Source organism: Choloepus didactylus, chromosome 1, assembly GCF_015220235.1.
Source record: "Choloepus didactylus isolate mChoDid1 chromosome 1, mChoDid1.pri, whole genome shotgun sequence".
Lineage (NCBI taxonomy): Eukaryota > Metazoa > Chordata > Mammalia > Pilosa > Megalonychidae > Choloepus > Choloepus didactylus.
In genome coordinates this window covers 240249892-240268241 of record NC_051307.1, presented here as the reverse complement: position 1 = coordinate 240268241, position 18350 = coordinate 240249892, and the positions used below count along the sequence as shown (strand labels likewise).

The 18350-nt window shown below is 51.4% G+C and overlaps 1 protein-coding gene across 14 annotated transcripts in view; it reads left to right on the top strand.

Moving 5' to 3' along the window:
* Positions 1-18350, top strand: part of ATP2B2 (ATPase plasma membrane Ca2+ transporting 2) — a 389290-nt gene that overhangs the window by 239056 nt on the left and 131884 nt on the right. For 10 of the 14 annotated variants that reach the window (XM_037801944.1, XM_037801931.1, XM_037801845.1 and 7 more), the window contains one exon: positions 3114-3631. In XM_037801944.1, coding sequence (XP_037657872.1) covers positions 3433-3631 — 199 coding nt within the window. In that variant the 5' untranslated portion in view covers positions 3114-3432. Of the gene's footprint in view, positions 1-3113; positions 3632-18350 lie in introns of those variants that run through there. The other 4 variants (XM_037801886.1, XM_037801917.1, XM_037801926.1 and 1 more) reach the window with 2 other exon arrangements.

Sequence of the window (18350 nt, the reverse complement as noted above, 5' to 3'; positions counted from 1 at the left end):
CTTGCTGTCGTGCTAGTAATTTAGTGTTATTTTATCTTGTTATCCCCAAGCTGGAGATGCTGAAACCAAGACTCAGAGAAGCCAGATGACTAACTCAAGGTCACAGAGTGATCTTTCTACTACACCATTAAGTTTAGGGCAGGGCTGGGGGTCCTGCAGATTCACAGGGCTTTGCCTTCACCTGGCCCATTTAAGTGCTGAGGGGAGAGGCTTCCTGGAGCTCCAGTGAGTCCTGAGTTCCTTCTAGATAGGAGGTCTGCATCTCCCCATCTCAGTGCTTGTCCCTGAGAAAGCAAAGCCTATTCTGGAAGATTCCCATTTCAGCCGCCTCTCTGGGGCAGCTCAGACCCTTCTTAGGCCCAGCTGTTCTGCTGGCCTGAATGAGTCCCAACCTCTTTTCCTTCCTTCTCCCCTGATGGCTGTGCACCTCATGTGCCTCCATCAATCTTTGTGTTTCTCCAGCTGTTTGGTTTTTTCTCTATCCAGTTTCCTGAACTCAGACAAAACACGTGCACATTGAGCAGGCAGTAGGAAGGACACTGCTTAACACAGAAGCCACCTGCTCCCTCCCTGCATTGGGTCCAGGGCCTCATCCAGCCCTGAGAGAGGAGCTCATATGTCTGAGAGGTCCTAGATTGGAGAGAGGGCCCTGTTGAGGACCTTCACTAGCTTCTAGCTGGAGAAGGAGAGCATCCAGCCCAAATCAGAAACAGCACCTCTCTTCCCAAACAGCTTCAGCATCCTGAAACAGGCCCCAACCAGTGCTTTCTTACGGGGTGGTAGACAAGAACTCAGGATCCAAGGTTAAAAAGATCTTTTACTTCTCAGCTATGTGACCTTGGACAGGTGACTTCACCCCTCTGAACCTCGTTCTCTTTGTCTGTAAAATGGGCATAATTATGGTACCCATTTCATATGGTTGTAAGGGCTCAATGAGATCTCATTGGTTTAGTTGTTGTTTATTCATTTGTTTGTTCATTTGAGAGTTATTTATCAAGCACCTATGAGAAGCCAGGCACTTTTCTAGCCATATCAGTCAATAAAACATACTAACTCCCTTTCCTCTTAGAATTTGCCTTCCAATGATACTATGCACTGAGCTCTTAGCATGGGCCTGACACATAGTAGATGCTCAAGAAATACTGGTGGTGGAGGTTACCTTGGTCCTGCTTCCCCAGGGATGGATTCCAGGGGTGGTGCATGCTTGGATGGCCCTGGAGCATGAACACCCCTGCAGAATCAAGGGTGGGTGAGGACACCCAGCACACAATTTCTTAGTCTCATGTATCCTCTTGAGGAATCATTTCCACTTTAGGTTCTACTGCATAAGACATCCGTTGATCCCAAAGTAAAAATAACACTTTCCTGCTGCATCCTGAGTAAAATTGCCCCTTGTGTAAGGCAGGACAGGTTTCTCCTGTGGCTCCAGCACCCCTTTGCCCATTCTGGGAAGCCCCCGTACCCCAGGTAGAAAGACATCAGATTTGAACATGGTCTGTAATCAGCTCTCAGTAAGTTGGGGAGGTAGCCTGGGAGTAAGTGAGAGTAACTATTGTTATTCTCCATTTTACAGATGAGGGAACTGAGGCTCCAAAAAGTGAAGTGACTTCCACAGGGTCCCACAGCCAGGACTTAGGAAATCTAAGATTTGAACCCAGAACTCTCTAAGTCCAGATTCTATGTTCTTTATTGCTGTCTGGTACAGTCTTCCCACCAGCCTCAGCTCCTCGGAGAGAAAGGAGGGAGTGCCCTTCAGGGGGAGGGGAAAGAGCCCTGGGCTGGGAGCCAGGACACCAGCCCAACTCAGGGATTCCTCCACTTTCTTGCTGTGTAGCTCTGGATAAGCCCTTTCCCTCTCTGAGCTTCATATTCATCGTTGGGAAATGAGCTTAGCTCCCAAGTGCTTCCAGCTCAAAAGTTCTGTGAATGCGGGAACTTTGAAGGGGAGATGGGGCAGAAGAGATGGACAAGAGGAAGTGTTGGGAAACTGGAGTCCTGTCTTCCCCTGTCAGCTCCCCCATCCCTGTCCTGGGCCTAGGATGGCCAGCTGTCTGCGGCTGCCAGGTGGGGCCAGTCCCTGTGCCAGGCCCAGCCGAGCTCAGCAGGGGCCCTTTGTCACCCAACGCTTGCCGGGGCCTCGGTGGCTGGTGTTAGGTGTCGGGGTGGATTGGATTCTCTCCTGGCAGCACTGCAGATGCCTGGCTGCTGCAGGGTGGCCGGGAGGGCAGGGAGAAGCTAGTGCTCCCTCCTCCTCCTCCAGAGGTACCTGTCAGCCGCTGTCCGTGGTGCTGGCCTGCGGGAGGATCACCCAGGTGAGGGCTCCAAGAACTGTGATACCAAAGTGGGAGCTTAATGACGTCCTCAAGAATATGCAGGCTGGGCAGAGGGGCTTGATTCATGTGGGTGGGGGCTGTGGGCTTGGGTGGAGGCGGGCACTTTCTCCCACTTGCCCCACAGCCTGTCCCCAAGTCTGTGAGATGGAACAGGGAGGGAGCTGAGGGAGCTGGGGATATAGGCAGGTGTTGGAAACATGGATGGGAAAGCATTGATGTGTGTGACCTGGGGGCTGTGTAGTGTGTGTGTGGGAAGGGTATTGCCTAGATAGTATGGGCACAGGGCTGTGTGTGAACAGGTTGAAGATAGTGAGGGCACGAGGCAACCAGGGGTCCGTGGATTCCCCGAGGGGCTGTGGATGAAGGCGTTTTTGAAGGAAGGCAGGGAATGCATTAAGATGTCGGCCTACAAGTGTGTCTGCATGTGACAATGTGTGGTGGGCGTGGGCAAAAGCATGTGCGTGCGTGTGCATGGGGCCATGTGTCAGCATACGCGATGTCATGGGGCCTTCTGATCTGGCTGTGCCCGAGGGCATGTGCCCACCAGGGCATGAGTGTGTGAAGTGAGTGTGTCACACAGCATGGAGGGTGATGGCCCGTCGTGAGGGTGTGTTATCAAGGTGCATCTGGCTGTGCCTGGGTGGACACTGGTACTTTTGGATACACAGCATGTGCTGGTGTGTTCAGGGGTGTTGTGTGACATAGTGTCCGGATCGTCTCTGCTGGGGCATTCCTGAGCTCCCTGACCCTTGTCCGCCCGCTCTGGGCTTGTCCCCGCAGGAGCCGCCACCTCTGACCATGTAGATACTCGCTACAGGAAGCAGCATGGGCCCTGCTGAATGGAGACTCCTGGGTCTGCAGCCCTGAGCCCCTCCGGCCCCTGGACCTCGCCCCGTACCCGGGGACGCCCCGTGGAGCTCGCCGCTGCTGCCGCCAGCCTGCCTCGGCCGCCCCCGCCCCCTGGGACCCGGAGCCAACCGCCTGGGCCCTGAGCTGTCCAGTGAGGCCGTGCTGAGGACAGCCACACGGAGCCACCTCCCAGCAGCCTCTCGTCCAGCGCTGACCCTCGGGCTCACCCCGAGTGGGGACCGCGGCAGACATGGGTGACATGACCAACAGCGACTTTTACTCCAAAAACCAAAGAAATGAGTCGAGCCATGGGGGCGAGTTCGGGTGCACGATGGAGGAGCTCCGCTCGCTCATGGAGCTGCGGGGGACTGAGGCTGTGGTCAAGATCAAGGAGACTTATGGGGACACAGAAGCCATCTGCCGGCACCTCAAGACCTCGCCTGTCGAAGGTAGGTGCAGAGCCCTGAACCCAGGGCTGCAGCCCCTGCAGCCACCAGCTGGGTGGGCTCCAGGGGCAGTATTCAAATATTTAGCAACCAGCATGTCTCAGACTGGCTGAAATGCCAAATTGGCCATTCTAGTGTATTCTAGCTGTATTTGTCCCTTTGGGTAAGCTAGGGAAGGGAGTCTCTATTTCCTCCATCCTGGGTTGGCATCTGACCAAGCCACCTGCAGAGAGAAACTCAGGAGTAGAGCTGGGGCAAGGCTGCATTCTGGAAACAAGGCACCAGATCAGCCCAAAGTGGATCCACAAAACTGCATGGGGTGGGTTCATCCCTGAGAATGTGGGAGGCCTCCAGTCTCGGGGTGGGGAAAGAGGAAGGCTGGGTGGGGCCAGAGTGGAGCCAAGCCATGTTTCCTGAGCAGGAGCTCGGGGAGGTGGGGGGAGGGGGGCTTCTGCTTTCTTCACTCAGCCCTCAGTGGTTGGTTTTGGGGTCTAGCCACCCAGGCCCCAGGAGTACCCCACCTTCTAAGCTTGACTGTGGAACCCCCGTGTTGCCCATGTGCAGCCAATTCCGGCTCCCCCAGCCCCTGCTGCTGTGCTGGGATGGTGTCCATCTCTCCCAAATCCAGGCGTGGGGTCCCTGTCTCTGCAGCAGCTGTGGGCTGTGGAACTGCTGGACTGACAGAGCACAGAGAGATGGGCCTTTGCGGGGAGAGTGACAGATTTCCTGCCTGTCCTGCCCCAGGGTCGGGCTTTTTTGCAACTGCCAAAAGGAGCAGGGGTGGAATCTCCAAAAAGAAGGTCTCAGCTCCTGGGGCTTCTCTGGAAGGGACCAAAGCAAGGCAGCAGCTGGAGAGAACCCAGAGCCCAGAATTTGGGTCCCCACCCCCACATTCCACTGCTGCCATTACCTTCTCCTCACTGTGAAGGGCCACAGATGTGAGTCTCTGCCCTGATGTCCCCCAACCCTGTAACTTTGTTCGGTGAGACTGTGCTGACCCCGCAGTGCCTTCCTCCGGAGAACAGGCCAGCACCTGACTCACCAGGCTGGGCTGGGCATACAGCAGGTGCTCACTAAGTGCAGCCATTATTATGGTAAGGGAAACGCAGAGGACAGTCCCTCCCCCAGGTATGACCCATGCCTGGGAGGGGGGCAGTGTCTAGATTATGAGAAATCTGAGGCCTGAGTTCTCTCCCGTGCAGTCCCCGAGCTCCTGGGTGGCATGCCCTGGCCGGCACTGTGGGAACTCAGCCTGAACACATTGCCTGAGAGGCTGCTCGGGGACCCAGCTGCAAACCTGGCCCAGCCAGTCAGCCTCGCAGCTACTGTGGCCCTCCACCCACCTGGCACCCTGGTGTCTCCCAGGAGTGGGTGGCCCTTTCCCACTGGGGCCCTCTTCTCTTGGGTCAGGAGGAAAAGCTAAGACCATTCCTGCTTCCCAGACTGGCTGCTCTCACTGACACTTCTGCCTATCTGCTGTACCCTGGCACAGATTCAGAGGCACCTTTTCTTTCTTGGTGCTGTTTGGGTTTTGTTTTTTTGGGGGGTAGGGGATGGCATTGGGGAGGAAGCATATCGTTTCTTCACAGTGTGATTCTAGCACAGGGCTTGCAAACGGCCGCATGTGGCCCTCAGATGGAAGATGGGCTCTGCTTGGGTGCTCTGGGTGTTGTCACCCATCCTGGCAGAATGGTCCATGGGAACCCGGTGCTCCATCCACAGGCACCTCCGCCATCAGGGCAGCATGCCCGCCAGCCAAGAGCTGGGTTTGTCTGAGTGATCTTTGCCTCTAGAATGGGGCCCAGGAGATTCCTTCGGGGCAGAAGTTCTTAAACATCCCTGGTCACCAGACTCCATAGAGCACCTGATGGAAGCTGCAGCCCCTATCCTCAGAAAATTACCCAACAGCACACAACAGAAGTGGCTCATAATATCAGTGTAGACCTCCTCAAAGACCATGGACCCTGGGTTAATAGACCTTGGGAAATTTAGCAACACACAGCCAAGCTCCAGCCCTGTGCAGGGCCATTGCCAGTTGGTTTCTTGTGTCCCAAACTCTGGACCGGGCACTGCTGCAGGGAAGGACGTGCTTGCCTGAGGGCAGGAATCCAGTCCTGCCCCTCTTGGTACATCAGCGCTCAACCTGGTGCCTGGTGCAGAGAAGGCAGCAAAACCCTGTGACATGGCAACTGAGGCCCCTGCCCACAGGGAGCAGCCCTCAGCAGGCTGAGTAGCCAGTGCAGCAGATAATCAGTGAGGTGGGTGGGCAGTGAAGTCAGGAAGGGCTTCCTGGAGGAGGAGGTATTTGAGCTGGGCCACAAAGGAGAGAGAAGAAAAGCGTGCTGTGTGTCATAAATGGCATTCCCTAGTTGAAATTCCACTGAATGGCAGTATGCCGCAAAAAGTCAGGCATTGCATGAAAAATAGAGGACTCAGTTTTCCCATCTGATAAATAGAAAGAATAATTACACTTCTGGTATTGCTTTGCCACTGCCAGCTGTGTGCCTTCAGGCCAGTCGTTTGACCTCTCTGGGCCTTGGTTCCCTTGTTTTAAATGAAGACCAAACGAACCTCTGATGGAGAAGGTTTCTGAGAAGCAGACACTGTGTCCCAGGAGGAAAGCCCCTTGTAGGATTAATCAAAGCCCCTGCAGCCTTGGCCTCTAGAAGGATTTTCCAAGGTAAAGGGGGAGGCTGGAAGAGGTTTGGGAAGAGCAGAAGAGCAGAGAGCTATAGACCGCAGGTTTGGGTGACCTGGGTTCAAATCCCAGCTCTACCACTTACCAGCTGTGGATCTCTGGGCAAAGTTACTCAACCTCTCTGTGCCTCATTTTTCTCATCTGTACAATGGGGATAATAACTATGTCTACCTCATAGGTTATGGTGAGGACAAAGCAAAGTAACTTAGAATGGCATTGGCGTGTGGGTGGTTCTGTGTACATGTTAGGGTTCAGCCCACAGCCCCAGAGTTATGGTTACTATGACTGTGGAGGAAACTCAGCCCTTTGCAAGGATTAGTCGAGTTCTCCAGAAAGAGCAGACTCTGACTCCCTCTGGGAACACTGGCCAATGTCTGAACATCGGGCAACACTTTACTAGGCTGGTCTGTGTCCCTTATTGTGCATGCTTTCTGGAAGCAAGTGGCGTTATCCCATTTTGCAGGTGTCCTCACAAGGGCTTGAGGCCACCACTCTGTTTGTGCCAGTGTATTCTGCACCAAGTGGGCCCACAGCCCCAGCCGGCACCCTCCAAACCAGCCAAGCATATGCCCCTGGGAGCAGTCCTCTAAGGGTGGTCCCTGCCTGACAATGACCTGAGCTGGGTGGGGCCATTAGAAAACCTGGTCTTGTTCTCTTTCACTATTAGCGTTTGCCCTTGGAACCCAGAGCTTTCTTTTGATTTAGAGAAATGCCTGGCCCCCAACCTCAGTCCCAATTTAAAAGGGACGTGGTCTGGAACTGCAATGGCCCCAGACATGGGCTCAAATTGGCCATTCCCGACACCCCCTGCTCCTCATCTGCTGACATGAGCAGAGCAGGCTCTCTGAGTCTCCGCAGGAAACTGCTCCAGGCCGTGCATAAATTAGCCTTCCCTTCACATCCAGCTAATTTTAGGCAAACAGATCTCTGCAAGTGATAAATGGAGTTTGAAGCCACAGAAATCATCTCCCACCCATGCACCCCCTCCTCTGCCAGGCACTGGGTGTGGGCCCCTTAACTCCCAGAGCCACAGCCTCAGATTTTCCACCTGGAAGCCCAACCTGTGTGACACCAACTCTAGGTCCCATGCCTTTCCTTGTCCACTACTTGATCTTATTCCGAGTGGTTAATGCCCTTCCTTCTCATCACCCACACTGTTCCAGCCTGGCACAGTAGAGTCCCAGAGACTGGATTCAAATCTTGCTAGCTGACCTTTTGACAGCTGCTGGGAGAGCTACATTTAGCTTCCTGAGCCCCAGTTGCCTTCTCTGTGAAACAGGGACCATAGCAGTGCCCACCCCACAGGGACGGTGTACATACTAAGTTAGATAGTCACATAAACGGCTTAGCACGGTGCCTGGCAGCCATGAGAAGCACTTAAAAAGCAATGTTCATTGCCACTGTTGTTATTATGTCCAAGTATTTCTTTTAAACAGCGACATGCGTGGGCCCTATGCCCGTGAAAGAAACAGCTTGGGGATGAGTGTAGAAAGGGACAGGTGTGCTCCATGAGCTCCTAGAGGCAGAAGCTGTGTGTTCTTCACATGGTCCCAGCACCAGGAGAAATGCCTGGGGATGTGAGAAATAGTCAAAGAAAGAAGAAGGGGAGGGAATAAGAGGGGGTGGGGGGTGCCCCTGGTGCCTCTCCCTTTGCAGTACAAAAGACTGCAGGGCTGGGGACAGGACACAGGACACCTGCGTCACCTGTGGAACAGTTGGCTTTGGTTAGCTGGCCCAGGGTGGCATTCCCCAGAGCTGCTTGCCACGTTGCAGTACACGTCCCTTCTCTTTTTGACTGCACCTCCAGCTGTCACGCATCAGAAGGGGCAGCACATGCTGTCTGTGTGCTCACAGCATTGCGTGCTTCGCGTGGCTGGGGCAAAGGGTGAAAAAGAACATGGGGCAGCAGCAGGGGTGGGGCAGAAACTGAATACCTGGAGTGTTGTGAAACAGAACCTTTGGTTAATTTTGTATGAATCCTATGGCAGCAGCAAACAAGCATGCCTGCCCAAGGAGTGGAGAAAGAGGGGCTGAGAGAGGACTGGGGAGGCAGATCATGGAAGACGGTGCTTTGTGTTGCACGTAAACAAAAATATTAAACGAGGACACCCCTCAGACCTGGCAGCACCCACAGTGATCCAAAGAACCACTGCCAAGTGGGCACTAGGGAGTGTGTGAGATGATGAATGGAAGTTCTTCTATTTGTCATTTTGATGTTCTAGTTCTTGGAATGTTCCATCTCCCCAAGGATCCGTGGGCCACTGAGGGGTCAACAGGGAAGCTGAGGCAGCCACAGACTCAGCGGGATCCCAGCCAGGGAGAAGCCAGGGGCTGCTCATATGGGGCCAGAGGTGGCTGAGAACCCCTCCCCCTGGAATACTCATAGGAAATGTCCCATGCTCCATCTTAAGCCCCAGGACAATGTTAGCTGTAAAACTGGGAGAACTCATCAAAGAATTTAACAGGTGAGGAAATGTAGCTATCTTCTAAAGTAAATGCAGGGATGGAGGAGGGGAAGGCCAACAGACATGTCACTCTAAGTAGGTTCACGACCCTAGGCAAGTTTCCTAGGCTCTTGGGACCTCAGTTTTCCGATCTATAAAATGGGATTCATGCTACTTTCGCGTTCTGCCATTTGGAGGCTGATGGTGGATTGAAAGTGCCTTCCAATATTTATTGAGTATATTTCTATCCATTAGGATTCTATCTGACAGAAAACCCATCTCCAACTGGCTTAGGTAAAAAGGAATTTACTGGCTTCTGCAAATGAAAAGTCCAGGGATAGTTCTGCCTGAGACATGGTTGGATTCACGACCTGTTATGCTATCAGGAGGGCTCTGTCCACCCCTGTCCTGCCATCTTCACCTTCATTATTCCCTGTGTTGGCTTTATTTTCAGGCAGACCCTCTCTGTATGGAGGCCCCAGCAGCTTCAGGCTAACACCCTCCCAGCCCAGCCACCCCAGCAGCCAAAGGCACCTCTTTCCTCATAGTCCCCCCACTTAAATCCCAGGTCAGGCTCTCATTGGGCCACTTTGAGTCACATGGCCACTCTTGAACCAATCCCTGTGGCGAGAGAATAGAATCAGCTGATAGGTCAGACCTGGGTCACATGCTCACCCCAAAGGGGGCGGGGCCGTCCCTCCCAAACCACATGGAGATTGGGGGAGGGGCAGTTGCCATGGAAAGGGACCAGAGGCCTCTGCAGGCACAAACCACGGGCTGTAATGAGCCTGCTGTGTGGAGGGCACCTGGGCTTGCTGGGGAAGAGAGGGAGGGAGAGCTACCATGCCCCCAGCCTCCAGGGGAGAAAGGATAAAATTGAGGGGTGAAGGCAGGATTCAGGAGCAGCGAATTCAGGGTGGCCTGAGGGACTATGGAATTTACCAGGCAAATCTCAGCACTGTTAGTAATTACACCAGGAGCACAGGCATAAACCACAGCTGTCCAGGTGGCCTGGGATGGTTTGGTGTTACAGAGGGGAAGAGGCAGTCTCGAGTGCCAGCCTGTTGAGGCTCAGATCCTGACTCTGCCTCTTACCCAGCTGTGGAGCGTTGGACTGGGTCTCTAACCTCTCTCTGTGCCTCAATTTCCTCATCTGTAACATGGGGATAATAACAGTGCCTCCTTCATAGGGTTGCTATAAGGACAGAAGTAATATGTGCAAAGTGCCTACTGTGTGGTGCATCAGTTATTATTATTATTCTCTGCCAGGTAATCTCGCTGTGACTTTAAGGAACAGGTTGGGTTTAAATTAGTGGAGAAGAGAAAGGCAGTTTATCTGGGCAGATCAATGAGCTTAAACCACACTTGTGAGTCTATGGGTTAAAAAAAAGAGAGAGTAATCAAGCTCTGTATTCGATTTGCAATGTTTATACACCCACCACCCACCCCCACAAAAAGGAAAAAAACCCTTTAAAAGCATAGCGTTCCATGAAAGTCTGATGAATCACATGTGGACGCTTTCCAGAATGTCGCCCATGCATCTTTCTGAATCATCAATAAAACAAACCCCACATGTGTATCGATGCATGCTATTGATTTCCACAGGCTGAGGCAGCAGAGTCTGTGAGGCAAACAGTTCTGCAGGCTGGAGCATGGTGGGGGCTGAGGGGTTGGGGTGCAGAAGGTTTCCAGGTGGATTGTAGCAGGACTAGGGGACTCTACAGCCCACCAACAATGCTACTTGCCAGTAGGTGCCCTGCACAGGTAGACACGCAGAGGCAGGGAGTAGAGGAACTGGCTAGTGGGGGAGCATTTACCAGTGGGCTTCACTCCAAGCACCATGCAAAAAGCCAGTGTCCCAAAGCTATCCAGGCCAGGCCCTTCCATCATTTGTCTCATGTGACCCTCACAGCAGCTCCAGGAGGCAGGGCATGGCCCCTCAATAAGGAAACAAAGGCTTGGAGAGGAAGGGAGCTAATTCTTACTATGAAGCCATGTCTGCTTTGCAGAATAAATATGCACTAAACACTACATGCCTCCTTTGGGCTTGGAAAAGTAAAGGAATGAGAACATTGAATTTGAGACCCAGCTCCACCATTTAGGCCCTTGAGCAAGTCACTCCATCTCTCTAAGCCTTAGTTTCCCCATTTGTAAGTGGTCTGATAATAATACTCACCTCCCAGTGACTCTCCCTCTTCCTGCTGCTTCTGTCATGCCAAGCAGTGAAGTAGGCTAGCACACATTCATTTGTTGAACAGATATCTATTGTGCACCTACTATGTGCAGATTTGTGCCACATGCACTCTGGGAAGAGAGTTTGACCATATGCTCCTTCGGGAGCCATGTTTTATAAGGTAGCTATGACTGGGACAGGCTGGGAGGCTGGGACAGGGGGCAGCCTCAAGGACATCCTCTCTTAGTCCAGGGAGGGGGCACGTCAGAGAGGAAACAAACTCCAGGGACACCGGGGTGGGCAGGAACCAAAAGGAAAAAATGGCAGCCAGGGTTAGGGAGCTGGGGCCTCAGTCTGCTGCCCCCAGCAAGAGGGGTGAGGGGTTCCCTTCCTGACATGCTTGTCCCTCAGAGCCCCCTAAAGATTCCCATACTGGGGTGCAGAGGTGGATTGTAAACTACCCCTGCTTCGAAGACACTCCCAGTCTAGCTGTGATACTAGTTACAAGCTGCAATACCAGTTACAGCTGTGATGCTAGAGACTAGTTAACACATAACAGAGCATGCCAGGCTCTCTGCTGAGGACCCTGCAACCATTATCTTGTTTAATCTTCACAACGTCCCTCTGAAACAGGGCCTGTTACTGTCCCCAGCTTACAGATGAAGACTTAGAGGCTCAGAGTATCACTGCTAATAAGTGGTCCCGCCAGGAGTGGTACCCAGGCAGCCTGTCTCCCGAGCATGCACACATAACCACCTCAGTTTGCTGCCTCCTGTTGACGAAAATAGTTCTACACCAAGACGAGTGTGTCGGAGTCCTCAGGATGAAGGAGGAGGCCATCCCTTCTTGATTGGGATGTAGAAATCAGGCAAGGCTAACTCTGAGCTAGGCCATGAAAGGCAGGGAGGAGTTGAATATGCAGAGATAGGAGAAAAGCCCACTCTTAGTGGAGAACCAGCATGTGCAAAGGCCCTGGGGTGGGAACCGGGGCATGCACCGGCCGAAGTGAGGACTTCATCATGCCTGGAGCCTAAGGTGTATATCAAAGGGCAGAGGGCTCCAGCCCATGGAGTAGGAATTGATTTTATTTTAGACTCTGTTTCAGGTGATTTTGTCATTCTGTATGTACCGATTGTCTGCTTAGGTGATAGTGTTTGCCTGCCCTCAGGTGAGACTCTGAGTAGAGCCCCTCTCTCAGGGCTCGGTGAGCCACAGAAACTCACTGAATGCAGAAAGACTAAGGTTTGGGAAAATAGTTCTCATACTGGGTTCCCTGGTGCCCTGAGGTTCCATAGAGGTGTCCCAAGGGGGTCTATATGGGTGGGGCTCTGGGCTTCCCACCCCACCATGAACCAGAGTAGCTCCTTTTTGATCTGCTGTGCATGGTGAAGCATCCGGTAAGGTTTTTTTGGTTTTTGTTTTTTGAACGTTTTAAATAAATATGTATATATATGTATATGTGTGTGTGTATATATATATATATGTATATATTTAACCTCTGAAGAAATGCTACACTAGAGTATCTACAAGACTGGGTTTGGATCCCAGCTCTGTTCCTCCCTGCCTGACCTTCAATAGGTCATATAACTTCTCAGTGCCTCTGTTTTCTATATCTGTAAAATGGAGCAGGTACTATGCAGCTCCCAGGGTCCATATCAGCCTGTGGAATGAAGGAGAGGATGCACAAAAAAGGCCTGGCCCACCGTCGGGCCTCAGCGGAGATTCATCTTGCCACCACCCCATCCGGGCCATGGTGTGGCCTCTTGTGCTGGGCCCCAGGGGTGAGTGTACATGACCATAGGAAAAGCACACCTGCCGCACCCACCTGTGCACTAGAAGACACCCTGGTCTCAGAAGAGGCAGGGACCACTTTCCTTGACCGAGACCCTCTCAAAGCAACCCCCTGTCCCCAATGTGGAAAATAAACAGGGTGGGTTGGGTGTCTCCAAGGCCCCTCCAGGCTCAGACGTTCTAGAATTGTGAGACTCACTGCTTCAGCTGTCCCTGGTGATACAGATATCAGGCTGCATTCTGGGCACAATCCCAGATCCCTCTTCCTTTGAAAGTCTGTGATGATGAAACCTGGGGTGTGGCTGAGATCCCCTCCTGGCCATGCCCGGGCAGCGCCCTCGGCCCCTCTGCTCACGCCCCAGGCCCAGCCGCCCTTCCCTGCCAGGCAGCTGTGGAACCCTGCACACACTGGCTGCCAAAGGCAGGGCCAGGCTCTGCAGCCGACAGGCCCCCTGGGCTTCTCTGGCTCCCAGAACCCCAGGGGCCTGGACACCGTTTTCCAATTACTTCCTTCCCTGAGCCTCAGTTTCCTCATCTGGCAAGTGGCTTGAGCGGTGAGAGCTGCTGCAGGGTAACCGCAGCTGCCCACCCTGCCTGGGTCCCTCCAGAGAGCAGGGGCAGCCTGTCCCTCAGGGCCTGCCTGTCACACGAGAGGCCCCGGTGGGGTGGGTAAGTTATTTATACAGGCTCCCCTCACCCCACAGCGATCGTCTTACTCCTCCTGGCACGATCCAGTTCCTGCTGTGGTTTCAGACCTGGGGTTATTTATAGTCAGTGGAAATTAGCACCTCTGCCGATGGCTCCCTAGAACCCACCTGCCAACGTCAGCTTCCACCCCAAAGGGACAGCCCCCCTGGAAACTTCCGTAGACCCAGCAAATGATCCCAGGGCCCATTCCTGCCTGGAAAGACTCTGCCGTTTCTGTGGGGTAGCTTTGGACAAAATATCAGGGAAGATCCTCTAGCTGGAGGATCCTGGAGGGCTGCATGGGAGAAGGAACATTTGAACAAACTGCTGAAGGGCACTCCAGGTACAAAGAACAGTATGGACAAAAGCAGAGAAGCAAGGAAGGAGGGTATGTAAAAGGAAGAGTCATTCATTCTGTTTGGCTGAGGCCTGGAGCAGGAAGTAAATAGAAGTAGTAATAATAATTAATAGAAATTGAGCATTGTAGATGTCATAGGCAGTGTTCTAAGAACTTTACATACATCATTACCTCATTTAATCCTCCCAACAACCTTATGTGGTAGGTACTCATATTGTCCCCCTATTTACATACCAAGGCACAAAGGAGTTAAATCACTTGCTTGAGGTCACATAGCTGATGAGCAGAGAAACTGGGATTCAAGTTCAGGCAGGCTAGCTCCAGAGACCACACTTGGAACCTCTGTGAAGAGATCTTGATGTTGAGCCAAAAAGTCTGGGCTTAAGAGGCAGTGGGGAGCCCCTGAAGGTTCTTGTTCTAGTTTGCTAATGCTGCGAGAATACAAAACACCAGAGATGGATTGGCTTTTATAAAGGTGGTTTATTTGGTTACAGAGTTACAGTCTTAAGGCCATAAAGTGTCCAAGATAAGGCATCAACAATAGTCTATCTTCACTGGAGGATGGCCATTGGCATCTGGAAAACCTCTGTTAGCTGGGAAGGCACATAGCTGGCATCTGCTTTCTTCCAGGTTGCATTTCAAAATGGCATTCTCCAAAAATGTCAGCTTTCAATGACCATCTTCAAAATGTCTCTCAGCTGAAGCTCCTCCTTCTGTCTGTGAACCTTTTTGTAGGACTCCAGTGATTCAATTAAGACCCACCCTGAGTGGATGGGTAACACCTCCATGGAAATTATCCAATCAAAGGTCTCGCCCACAGTTGATTGAGTCATGTCTCCATGGAAGCACTCAATCAAAGGATTCCAACCTAATCAACAGTAACATGTCTGCCCCCACAAGATTGCATCAAAGAACATGGCTTTTGAAGGGACATAATACATTCAAACTGGTACAGTTCTTGAGCACGGAAGCAGTGTGGCTGAGGCAGTTGATTTGGTAGGAGTGAGTTTGGTTTGGAATGGGGAAAGACCTGAGGACGTAAAGCCAGCGGGGAGAAAGGGAGAAGCATCTGCAAGAGAGGTGACAGGCAGAAGTCATGGCAGGGCAGTGGTGATGGAGAGGAGGGAGCTTGGCTTGCAAAGGGCATTCAAGGGAGAGAGAGGTATAGAATGCAGATTCTATTTTGAAGATAGCACCTGCTGCCTGGTGGTGGAGATGGGGCCAACAAGGGGAAGAGCAAGGTTGGGGGTGGGAGGAAGGGTTTGCCCTGGGCGCCATACATTGTAGGGTCTAGGGGATAGGAGGACAGCCCTGGAGCCTTAGAGAGAGAGGCCAGGCCCAGAGGGAGAACATCCAGATGACAGAGCCTTCTGTGGAGAAGTCGTCTGCACTAACAAGTCACAAAGCTGCATGGGGAGGTCAGCCACAGGCCACAGGATGGAAGAGATTTGGGTCTGTCTTGTTCATTGCTGCATCCTGTGCCCAGTACAGAATAGATTCAACAAATTGTGCAAAAATGACTTCATCTCTTAAGGATGAGTCCTTCACAAAGATCAACTGTTAAGGGAACAGAGAGCAGGCAAAGAAGGAGAAGTCAGAGAGGTAGCAGGAGAGTCTCACCTGCAGGTAGGGTGTGATCAAGACATTGGATGCTAGATTGGCAGCCAGTTAGACATAGGGGTTGCCATGAAGAAGGACAAAGAAAGAGTGACAGGTGGTTAGATGAGAGCTTGGGAAATCTCTGCAGAACAGAACATCAGAATAGGGTGTTCCCTGCCTCGCATTCCACACACCAGCTCCTCAGGGATCTGGAAAACCCTAGAGGAGGGTCAGAGCAATAGGGATCAAGGGCCTGAAGAACTCAGGGACCCACAGGACCATAGATCTGGACAGACCCTCAGGGACCATCTGATCCAGGAACCCCAGTGCGTAGAAGAGGTTCCTGAGGTCCAGGAGGGCAGGAATGCACCCAAGCACACGGTGGGTAAGGACCCCACCTAGGGCAGAGGCCCCTCCTCCTTGGTCTCTGTTCTAGTTTGCTAATGCTGCGGAATGCAAAACACCAGAGATGGATTGGCTTTTATAAAAGGGGGTTTATTGGGTTACACAGTTACAGTCTTAAGGCCATAAAGTGTCCAAGGTAACACATCAGCAATCAGGTACCTTCACTGGAGGATGGCCAATGGCGTCCGGAAAACCTCTGTTAGCTGGGAAGGCACGTGGCTGGCGTCTGCTCCACAGTTCTGGTTTCAAAATGGCTTTCTCCCAGGACGTTCCTCTCTAGCAAGCTTGCTCCTCTTCAAAACATCACTCACAGCTGCACTGAGTTCCTTCTCTTTGAGTCAGCTCATTTATATGGCTCCACTGATCAAGGCCTACCCTGAATGGGTGGGGCCAAGCCTCCATGGGAATATCTCATCAGAGTCATCACCCACAGCTGGGTGGGGCACATTCCAAGCAAATCTAATCAGCACCAAAACGTCTGCCCCACAAGACTACATCAAAGATAATGGCGTTTGGGGGACACAATACATTGAAACTGGCACAGTCTCCATCATAGCCTCATCTTGCCCCACCTCATCCCACTTGGGAAAATCACCTCTGAGTGCAGAGCCACAATTTTCTCTCCTGTAAAGTGGGGGCAGAAATAGGAACATGTGGATTGTGATGAGAGCAGGCAAGCTAGCTGCTGTTAATGTGCATGACTCACAGAGAAGGAGAGTGGGGATTAGGAAGTAACAGTTCGGCATAAGGGGGATGAGGCAGGTGGTCCTTGGTCTGAACTCCAGCGGTTCCACTTACTAGCTATGTTGTGCGGAGCAAATAATTTCATCTCTGAGAACCTGTTCACTCAACTGTAAAATAATACCTATTCCTAGGGCTGTTCTGAGGAGTAAATGAGGTGATGCGAACACATTCAACAAAGTGCAGGAAGCATGCAGGGAATGGAAACTTCTGTTATTATTATCATTATTATCATTATTATTTAGATTAAGAAGTTGGGACCCAAAGAGGGAGCGTCTTGCTTTAGGTCACACAGCCATCTAGCAGCAGAAGCAAGTGAGAACACAGGTCTCCTAACCCATGGTTGCAGCTTCTTAAACCACATCTCTGTGTAATATTTAAAAAAAAAAAAAAAATTTAAGTAATTCCTAAACGGCCATCATTCGGAGAGCAATTAAGTCCCTTGCATCTTCTTTTGTGCCTGGTGAAAGATGATGGTCAGTGAAAATGGTTGTTATGGAGACCATGAAGCAATGTGGATGAGGCTTGTGGAATGGCGTGGCATGAAAAATGTGGGGTTCGGCATTGTACATTCCGACAATGCTGACACCTAGGTAAAAACGGATGCAAAGGAAAAGAGGCTGGCAAGAAACATCCCTGCATGTGCTTGTGCCCTGCTTTGGGGTTGCGGAGTGAGGTTAGGGATGAATTTTCTTCTCTCGACATAGAATGTGGGGGTGTCATTCTAAGGCACACTGGTTTCTGGTCATAAGCATCAGAAGCTACTGGGCAGTGTAGTGATTTGTGGGCAGAAGGGGAGCGGCCTCCCCAGGTTGGAGCAAAGGCTGGCAAACCTGGCTCAGCAGAGTGGGAAGTTGAGACCTACAGGGATTGGTGGCAGACTGACAGAGTGAGTGTCCTTTGGAGAACTGGGGATTAGGACAAATACATTCCAGCCGTTTTTGGTCCTTGTATCACCTGGGACTACAAGCCGTGATGTGCTGGGAAATATTTAACAACTGGCCATCCAGGGTGGGAGGGCACTCTCGCTTGTAGTGGTGTGAAGATTGCCACCCTGTCACCAACATGACATCATTAAACACAGAGTAGGAAAGAGATGTGCAACAGCATGCCATTGAATAGAGTCTCTACTGTACAGATACAATAGAATATTTGTTCAAAAGAATAGATAAGAGTGAAATGCAGTAAAATAATCAGGAAGTGACAAGTTTAGGGTGTTTATTGACTTTTTAAATGTAACATATAATTATAAGCTTATGTTTTTTAATTCTAATGGTGGCTGTCAAATAATCAGTTCTCAAAATACCTGAACAGTTAACAATCGGCTATCACGAGCAGGTATCAGCTGGCTCCAGGACACCACTGGTTCCAAGGCCCAGGAGAGATCATGTGATTGGCCAAGCCTGGTCACATGCCCACCAGGTCATGTGATGGACAGCCACCAAATCTCCTCCCAGTGGGGAGCCCTAATTCCCCAAAAAGATATCAGGCCACTGTCATCAAAAGGAAGAAAGCCATGGGATGGCCAAAAACCAACACATGCTTCAGTTCCTCCTCTTGATAATTTCTTTGCATTGCGGTTTTTCCTTTATGATATCTTCTTAATTTCTTATTTTAATTCATACTTCCCTGAAGTGCCAGAGACATTTTTTTGTTAAAAAGATTATTTTATTTCTGATTACTGCTTTTTTAAAAATTAAGTTTTATTGAGATATATTCACATACTATACAGTCATCCATGGTGTACAATCAAATGTTCACAGCACCATGATATAGTTGTGCATTCATCACCCCAATCTATTTTTGAACATTTTCCTTACACCAGA